Source organism: Corvus brachyrhynchos, unplaced genomic scaffold (genome assembly GCF_000691975.1).
Source record: "Corvus brachyrhynchos isolate BGI_N302 unplaced genomic scaffold, ASM69197v1 scaffold116, whole genome shotgun sequence".
In the NCBI taxonomy this organism is placed as follows: domain Eukaryota; kingdom Metazoa; phylum Chordata; class Aves; order Passeriformes; family Corvidae; genus Corvus; species Corvus brachyrhynchos.
This window is the reverse complement of record NW_008240221.1, coordinates 1,740,983-1,750,659: the sequence shown is the minus strand read 5'-3', so window position 1 is coordinate 1,750,659 and position 9,677 is coordinate 1,740,983. Positions and strand designations below refer to the sequence as shown.

At 39.0% G+C, this 9,677-nt stretch overlaps 1 protein-coding gene across 6 annotated transcripts in view; it reads right to left on the bottom strand.

The window, feature by feature from the left end:
• Positions 1–3,085: 3,085 nt before the first annotated feature.
• COLEC11 (collectin subfamily member 11) overlaps positions 3,086–9,677 on the bottom strand; it is a 48,037-nt gene continuing 41,445 nt past the window's right edge. For 5 of the 6 annotated variants that reach the window (XM_017744977.1, XM_017744976.1, XM_017744975.1 and 2 more), the window contains 4 exons: positions 7,487–7,558; positions 6,717–6,770; positions 4,976–5,071; positions 3,086–4,819 (listed from right to left, as the gene is read on the bottom strand). In XM_017744977.1, the coding sequence (XP_017600466.1) occupies positions 4,410–4,819; positions 4,976–5,071; positions 6,717–6,770; positions 7,487–7,558 (632 nt within the window). In that variant the 3' untranslated portion in view covers positions 3,086–4,409. The remainder of the gene's footprint in view (positions 4,820–4,975; positions 5,072–6,716; positions 6,771–7,486; positions 7,559–9,677) is intronic. The other variant, XM_008641758.2, reaches the window with a different exon arrangement.

The following is a 9,677-nucleotide window of genomic DNA, read 5'->3' as shown; positions in this document are numbered from 1 at the left end:
ACTTGTTCCCTTTGGAAATAAACACCTAAAGAATAAAGTAAAATATTTCAAGCCTTATACAGATCACTGTTACTGACATGGTGTAAAACATATTGACAATAATATAAAATCAAATCACTTTACAGGTCAAAATAAAGCTTTAGAACTTGGAAATTAAATTCTGAAAAATTCTAAAAGTCAACATCTGAAAAATATCTACTTCAAAAGTCTTCCTCCATTGTGAACCTTCATCATATTTTACAATTAAAATTATTTTAATAACATCTTCTTTCACTTTTCATCAAGAACTGTATCAAAAAAAAGTCCAACCAGCTGCTATTCTGTAAAGCGTATTTGAACTGGCATTTCCCGAGCTTATGAAAAATGAAGCACTCCATTTTACTTACATGAATAAGGATGCTCTATATCCCACACATGAATATTAATTTTTTTACAGTTCTTCTCTGTGATATAAGAATGTTTAAAACTCACAGTCAGGGAGAAGTTCTGCTGCTAACAAACCTGTAATAAACCCATATTTCCAGGGATAATCATGTCATCTGTCAGAGCACAGTGAGGAGCAGCTGGTTCACAAGGGATGGTGAGCCAGGAGCTGAGCAGATTAACAAGGCAAGTGGGGAGCAGCACCCTCTACCAAGGAGTGAGGTTGTGGAGTGGCAAATCTCGATGATGATCAGGATCAGACATCATCCAGTGCTCTCCCAAGATGTCCACAGCAAGTCAGAGCTCTCACAGGCAGTGGAGCTCCCATGGACTCAGCCAGTTACCTTTACCAAGTCCCCCTCCTAGAAGGGGGGTGCATGTCTGGCCCTGACATCAAACCTACAACACACAGCCTTAGCAGCTAAAGGTGCAGAGTATAGTTGAATGAAATCCGTATTTTATGTGAAGAAGTCATTTAAGAACATGAATGGGTGACTTCAGTAAAAAAAAAACCCTGATATTGTTGCCTTTTTAAATGCCACAAAATGCCCTTTAATAAAGAATGAAATAAATAAGGGCTATGAGTATATATTTATGAGGAAAAATTATCCATCAAGAATAGAGCATATAAGAATAGTCTGAGAAACACCTGTGCTTGCCAGACAGACATGTTCCAAAGGCTTCTGCAGAGCTACACAAAATGAGTAATTATATCACAATTGCAGGTTTTAATGCACATGGAAAACATCCCAAGTAAAACTAACATATCACTAATTCCACTTTTTAAGAAAACAATAGTTCCAAATTCCAGGGAGAGTAATGGAAACCTTACCAAGCATGTCAGCAGGCTTCATGTAGGCTGAGCACTATGTGCAACATTGATTTCTGCCTCCAGCAAGGGTCTACCTACAGGCATCAGCAACTAGAGAGTGAAAGAAATTACGAAGGGCTCATTCATTTCCAATGCCTCCATCATTTCTCACCCAGTTCCTCGAAGGGGTAAATATCAGATGTGCTGTTGTTGCCTGTTGCAGGACAGCTAGAGACCTTACACACTAGCCTTGCTCCCTTTGCCCAAATGGTGTAATAAGGACTGCTGCAGCCAGTGTACAAGTACCTGACAATTTATTAGAAATTAAAAGAAGAAATTAATTTAGTTTCTACCTCACATATGCATTGAGCATTTGAGCATTGCAAAAAAAATATCCTGAAGAACATGAAACTAGGAACACTAAATTTTTTCCATTGCCTTTACTTTTTATCTTAAATTTTAATAGAAATGGAGACTGTCTTTATGCTCCACACATCAAGGCAATCTTTGAAACATGGTGTGACTTCCAGCTAAAACAGGAGCATTTGGCATCTCAAAAAGCTTCCCATCTCCCTAAAAGGCCTCTTTTCATTTTTCTGAGGAAACTGAACAATACAATAGAGACTTTCAAAACCTAGGTGGAAAATAAACATCAACTTCAGCACACATAATGAGGGAGCTTCAGATAGCTGTATCTCAGGTTTGAACTGTTTTAATATAGCTACAATGATTTGACAAAAGTATGTTGGAGACTTAAATGGTTTCTGAGGATTTCTATAGCAGGCAGGAAACAATCATGATATCCAAAAGGAACTATTCTAAACAAATTGCTCTACTGGAATTGTTAGCTCCCTGCAAATTCTGCAGAGTCTTTGAATATTAGTGTAGAAACAGATTCACATTATTTAATATATTTCAATATGCAGTTGGAAGAATGACTACCACACAGGTATCATACCTATCTTTATTAAAAGAAAGTAAAGCCATCAAAGGACCCATTCATTTCGAGCGATTGCTCTGGAGCTGGGCTGATAAACAAATACTATAGGATACTATAGTACTGCTAGCAATCTTCAAAATTAATAGCTAACATATATATATATATATATATATATATAAAGGATTGAGATTTACAAAGTAAATATAGCAAGCAAAATGGTTTGTTCTCTTAGGTATATAAATCAAATAATGTCAGAGTCTGTGGATATGAACAGCACTGTATGGCCATTGATTGTTTATATGCCACAGCACAGCAGATGTGATACGAGTTGGTTTTGCCTTGTTGTACGGAAATCTCGGGGACCACATGCCATATCCACTGTGGATATCCTATAGACCAATCTCCCATAATGATCAGATATCCATTTTGATCAGAATGTTACACAAGGATCATTTATCCTTAAAAATCATCTTAAAACACTGTGCAAGTGTGACGGCCTGTTGACCCCCTGATTCTGTATGTTCCCCTTGTTCCCTGCCCTAGCCCTGGCCACTCCCTCAGTTTCTCCCTATTTGCTCCTGTACCCCAACCCCGCCCAGGGACCTCCCCGGGCCCCTGACAAAACCACCCCACACCCCACGTTGTCTCTACCTCTGAACATCGTGGGGACAAGATGTGATTAAAGCCATCTCAAACCCTCATGAGAGACCCTTCTCTACCTTCTTTACCACCACTGCGTTGTAACGCTGCTGGCTGCCGGAGCCAGGTCGCAGGGCTGTCCAAAATGGACTCCAGGATGTGATCAATCGCATGGCCCTAGGAAACCCTCGCTGAGCTCTCAGGGAGCAGCAGCCTGCTGGGCAGAGTCCAGTGGTTACAACATGCAAGGTATTCCTAAAGAAATGCAGTCAGACATTTTGCAAATTTTGTCAATTTTGCTATGTCTAACAGTGAGATGAGGTGGCATGCAACTGGCTCCTGTGAAGAGCTGATGTAATGCATCTTTTTTTTTTGTGAAATTATGCTGGGGTTTTTTTTAAATATACATCACATTTTCCATCACATGCAATTGTAAATTTGGTACATAAATTATTTGTGCAAAGTTATTTATTACTGCTATATACATAATCAGAAAAATTTCAGAAACTTTCCTGCTTTTCAGGGGATTACAATCTGTGTAAACATGTAAGCTGTTTTCTTATCAAAAGGAACTGATAGCTAACATGTTTTCACGAGCTTAATTGCATATATATGAAGTCTGCCTTAAATTGTGGAGGGCTGGTATTTTGCTTGTTTTGTAACAAGATGCACTAAGATTATCTTATAAAAATGTGAAACGTTTACTTTAGGGAATTATTTGTGGTCTGAAATACTTCATGCACTGAATCATTTTCAACTAAGGAATGCAGCAAATCAAATTCTTACTTTTACTTCTAGCCAACCCCAAAACACTATCTGGATGGAAACTCTCTTTATGTACTAAATTATGAGAAATTTCCTATCATAGAATCATGGAATCATAGAGTAGTTTGGGTTGGAAGAGACCTTAGAGATTACTTAGTTCCAACCCCCTGCCATGGGCAGGGACACCTTTCACTCGACTTTGGCCTCCCTCACCATTAAAAATCAGTTTACTTTAATGCTTTTTGTTCATACATCTGTGAACAGTTTAATAAAGAAACATTACAAAATTGGTAGGAATCCTGATTTGTTGGTTTGCTTTGGCCTGTTTGTATTTTTTTTAAAAAAGGTGTAACATTCAAAAAACCTACAGTAATATTTGTACTTATTAACTGGAGTATGCAAAATATTTCTCTTGTTGCCAAAATATCCCTGTAGCACTACAAGTAATTAGCATTTATAACTACAAATTTTACTAAGCTAAAAGAATATCAGGAATCTAATTCTAATCATTCTAACAACAAGAGGCCAAATTCTGTCTTCCCTTACAGTCATGTAATCACATTTGTTAACTGTTGTAAGGGCAAAATTTAGCCCCAAAGCGCATTTTTATCTAAATAGATATATTTTCCTACATTAAAAAACCCCAACCAAGCTATGTCTTATTACTGCTCTTCCCTTCTGAAGGGTAAACACTGATACTTGAAATACCTAAACTGTATTTACAGCTGTACAACACCAATGCCGCATGCTTGCAAAATTCCACTTGTACTCTATAAACATGGAGTAACTTGTACAATTGTCTTAAACATTTTTCTTAAAGAGCAGAGTAGCTTAGACATTTTCTTTGTCAAATTCGCATACAAAATACATGGTAATGTGACAAGCTACATCATTCCAGCCTCCGGATGCTACCATCTCCACACAGTCCTCCTCGTCGTAAGCATTGTTGGGCTCCCCACTGCGCCATTTGTTGAAGGTCTGCATGGGTGACCGGTCAGAATAGACAAAATTCCCCTCTTTCTCCAGGTCGTTAATCCCAATGAAGACCCTGGTGAGCCCAGCTTGGTTGATGTACGAGGCAATCAGGTTGTTGGCAGTCTCATCCTTGGGCATGCTCAGCGTCCCTCCTCTTCCGTGGCAGTACAGCTGGGCTTCCTTGTACCTCTTCTCCTCCTTCACCAGCAGATAGATCTTATTATCTGTCTCACGCACGCCGGCGACAGCTGCGGGGGAGGGCAGTGCTGAAAAGTGAGCACTCGCATTTCTATAAACCAAGTCACTGCACACCCCAAAATAGCTTCACAAATCAGATCTGGAACGGTGACACTCTCTACGAGTGATTACACCGACAAAATGAGGCAACAAGAAAGGAAAACTGTTATACAAAATTAACCTACCATTTTTTATGAATTTTAGTTCTGTCGTCAGCTGGGCTACTTGAATATCCATTTCTCCAATAGCCTTCCTTAGCTGACTGCACTCACAAGGGATGCCTGTGAAATGATACAGATACACCCAAATCAAAAAGCTACTTAATTTCAACAATTATGTCAACAATTTTATGAAAAAGGTCCAGCATGGCAGCCCTGGAGAAAGCTGTCTTGCAAATAACAGACAGAAAATTAGAGCCTTCTCTATCCTGCACCATTATATGATTCTCAGGGGTGTCTGGGCCTGTGCAGAACAGCTCAGTGCACTTCCCACAAATCTTCAGCCCTGAATAATTAGCACTAACCTAAACAGAGATGGATATTCTCTGCAAAAAAACCACAATATTTTTTAACTAAAAACATTTACCAAAAATTTCCATTTTCAATAAAATTATTTTCTTTAGTTTTCTCAAAGACTTCTTTCACAGCAAAAAACTTGTGAGTTCTTCACAAGGAACATAACACAGCAGATCCAAAATTCCAACCACAAAATTACCTGCAAAATGCAGTTCTCTGTTTTTGAAATGACAGAATTTGCAATACTTCTGACAATAAAATTAAACAATAGAAAATCATCTAAACCATCAAAATGGTAGAGGTTTGATAAAGATAATCTGAATGTGAATACTAAAAGGGTAATTGTTATATCTTTGACCACAAACCTCAAAATGAGGATCAATTACAGTTTGCATTTATTACAGCTTGCAGTTCTGTATGTAATTACTAAAATCTGCATTGGACTACCCAACTACTCAGCTCAGTTGTCTAAGCCAGTATAAGCACAGGGTACTTGCCCTGCAAAACTGTGCATGCTGGCCAGGTGCATGGCATGCTGGCTCAAGAATGAGAGTGACAAATTATGTTCTCATGAGAAATCTAATCCGTGCACCTCCAATGCACTCTGCCAGGAAAGAATGAATTCAGTCAACTCTGAACCTGCCACTCTTGCAAGGCTTACACTTCTTATGCTAGGCTGTTTCTCTAGAACATCTATATACCCCTGGAAGATCCATATACCTCCATATAAGAACCTAGAGAGAGGGGGTGACAGGAAGCTGGAGCCAGGCTGTGCTTGCTGGTGCCAAGCAACAAGACAGGAGGCAATGGGCAGAAACTGATGTGCAAGAAGTTCCACCTGAACATGAGGAAGAACTTTACTGTGCAGGTGACTGAGAAGTGGAACAAATTACCCAGAGAGGCTGTGGAGTCTTCCTCACTGGAGATATTCAAGAACTGCCAGGACACAATCCTGTGCAGTGTGCTGTAGGATGGCCCTGCTTGAGCAGAGGTTGGACCGGATGACCCACTGTGGTCCCTTCCAACCTGACCCATTCTGTGATTCTGTGATCTGTATTCTTGACAATCTGCTCCTATATCAGTAATTCATGGAGGGGCAGGAGCATCCAGCCTGCTCCTTTGTGTTGACTGGAAGACCGAGCGAGATATGCAGAGATGCTCCTTTGCCTTCAGTTCCCACTAGGCTTCTGGAGAGATTGCTCCTCTGAGAAGGTATGAGGTACTGTTTTAGCACATACACTACAAGTCCAGCAACTACTGCAACTTCAGTGATTTTAAGTCATTTGAAAATATCACAGTGAAATACTACAGTACCTATGCAAAAATAATTCATTATTTCCCCCAGTATGTAAACAGATGTATTTTTAGTGATGAAAAGTCTTTCACATAAACAAGGTGTGTTATGGATTACCTGGATCACCATTAGGACCTGGTGGTCCTATGTCACCATTATCTCCTTTTTCACCTGAAGACATGAAAAATAACATAGTGTTAATGCAGCCTTTTCTGTCAATAGTTCATTTAGCACTTACTTATTTTTTCTCTAGTAAAATTCAAATGTGGAAAGTAGAAATATGCCCAAGCAAAAATAAAGATTTTTCTGTCCTAGTCATTCCACAACAAAGGCCAGTCAAAGCTATGAAACTTGAACCCAAATAATACCTACCAACATCCACTTCTTGACATTCATAAACTTCACAGAACCAGTAAATTCAGATGCTCTAGAGGGAAAAGAGCTGGATATGCCTAAATTTCGAATCCTAATCTAGATGCTTAGGCAAACTGGTCCAAACGACTTAACCAAAGTCACGTAGGAAGCCTATGGAGTAATCAACATAAGAAAACACATCTTCTGGCTCTTGAAAGTCTGCCAAAGTACAGCACGTCTTCCCATCTGCTTTCTTAACTGTCCACACTTGTGTGACAATGCAAAGTTCTTTATTTACCCACAAACCATGATACTCATGGTGCTTTAAGACTACATATACTGCTGTCACAGCAAAAGGTAACTGGTTGAGAGATCCCAGTGACCTGGCTGACTACAGCATGAGAAAATTCCTACTAAGGTAAACTCTGAGAGTTGTTAGCCATTTTTCAAGCCCCTAAATTTTTATTCAAACATAAATGATCACACATTTTTCACCTGAAACACAAATGGAGAAACAATTGAATTAAACATACCTTTTGAACCAATAGGACCAATTTTTCCATGCCGTCCTATGCTGCCTTTCTGTCCTTTGTCCCCCATTTCTCCTACACATAACAGAAAGATGAAAGGCACAAGGTAGCAATGTAGTCTGATTCATTCAGATTCTACTGTTTGCAGCATCAGTTTTTACAATGAACAAAACCACGCTATATCCCAAATATTCATTGAACTCCTGAAGTCCAGCTCAATCCGTGTGAAGAACTTATGTAGAGCAACCTAGACAGGGATTTTATCTTTGCTAAACAATTGACATTAACAAGGCATGAAGGTGTAATTGCCAACAGCCCTTGGCTGAAAACCACTGGGAAAGCTTTTGCAAACTTCTTTCAAGTGATCATGACAGAATTATATTGAAAATGCAGAAGAGGGGATGTTGCATTCAAACAAGGATCAGCAGATTAAAACAATCATGAAGTTGAGAAGACTTAAAGGATCCAAACACAATTGACATTTCATCTCAGACAGTGAATCCACTGTAACTGAGGGCCGGCTTTGGCCTAATGACTTACTTATACAATATAAATACTGTCATATGAGATAGGTTTCCCACTCTACCACACTATTAAAGGAGAGTGGGTATGGAGGGACTACAGGGACGAATGCCTTCTGAGGCTCCCGTCCTGCAGAAATCCAAGACCAAGACTGCTTTAGGAAATATTGACGACGTTGTTCTCAATGATTGTTGAAAAGATTGCTTCTTTGCTCAAAGCAACATCTGCCATGCACTGTTCGACTACACAGGTGCAAGGAAACAATGAGACAAGCTAGGAGGAAAATCTACCATAAGGATCCAGCAATTAGTCTTGTGCAAATTGTCATAGCTCAGCCTCAGTTTTGGATCTATGAAAACTGAAGATCTGTTGCCCCCTGTTGCTACTGCATCTGGACAGACGTACGTATTTTTGAAAGCTGGATAATTTCATGACCCATTTTGTCATTACCTTTAACTTAAAAGTGAAATCAACAACAAGTTTCAGGATATAAACTGACCACTGCTAGGCTAAGAGATGTCATCTCTATTACTTCATGAAGTCTCAAGCAACTCTTGTCACTTGATGGCGTGAGCCAGAAAGAAACAATTTCCTCTAAACTGAGAGAAGCCAAATGTGTGTGGTTTGTTGGTCTAATTAATTATTGGCAAGTCCTACAACCAATGATTTTCCTTTGTTTCTAATAAGTATCAAATTCAGACACTACTGGACACTGGCTTTCACTAGAAACCAAAAATATTTTTCTCTTACCTACTCCTACTGGAAGTACCAGCTTGTAATCAGTCAATCAGGTTGCTCTGAAAATTATGTCTCTTGCTTTGTATATTAATGAATTGGGATTACCATTACAGATTATCAGGTGTTTGAATGCTTTCTCTTTTCAGGCTGAGACACCTTTCAGATTTCAGGCTGAAATTAAATAAACTCATAGATCTAATGCATAAATAAAATAAAATACAAATTTTTTTTCATTTTCTTTCTCACAAAAACTTCCAGAAAATGAACTGCTTCTCAGTCACAGCCAGTAAAACCTATGTGCTCTGCTCAGAAGTAAAGTGTGTTATCTCAAGCAATGAAGACATACATTAAACCTCCTTTGCTCATTAAAAGAACTGTTCACATTTGGGTTTCTCTTACAGTGACTAACCCCTGCTTCCACTCCAGGAGCTTGCTTATTTTGCTTCTTCTGCAAAATAAATCACAAAGTTCCAAGAGAGACCCATCTGCCTTCAGGGTTTCAGAAGTTTTAATACCTTTTGTAAAGCCCTTTTTAGGGGCCCTATGGTTGTCAAAAATGCAGTCTGAGGAGTCTTAATGAAATCAGGAAGTGATAGCTGGAAAGAAATGGGGACAATAAAAGAAATTAAGTCTCCATAGACCAAAAGTAGGAAATCAAACACAAAGTTTGAATAGAGAACTGAAGAAAGTCATTTGTCATCTCTCAGATGAAGGTGGTATACATTGGAACCAATTAAAGAAGATTTAAAGGATTTGGGAAGGAACTGAAGAGAAGGAAATTCTAAGTGATCTTCTTGGTGGCTTTTTCAGGCCCACAAGCAAGAGAAGAAATAAAATTCCAGAGATGAATGGTGGGCTGCAAAACAAGTGAAAAAATGAGGGGTTTGACTCTGTGCAGTACTATAAATGGAGGTCATACAGTATGGACAATCTC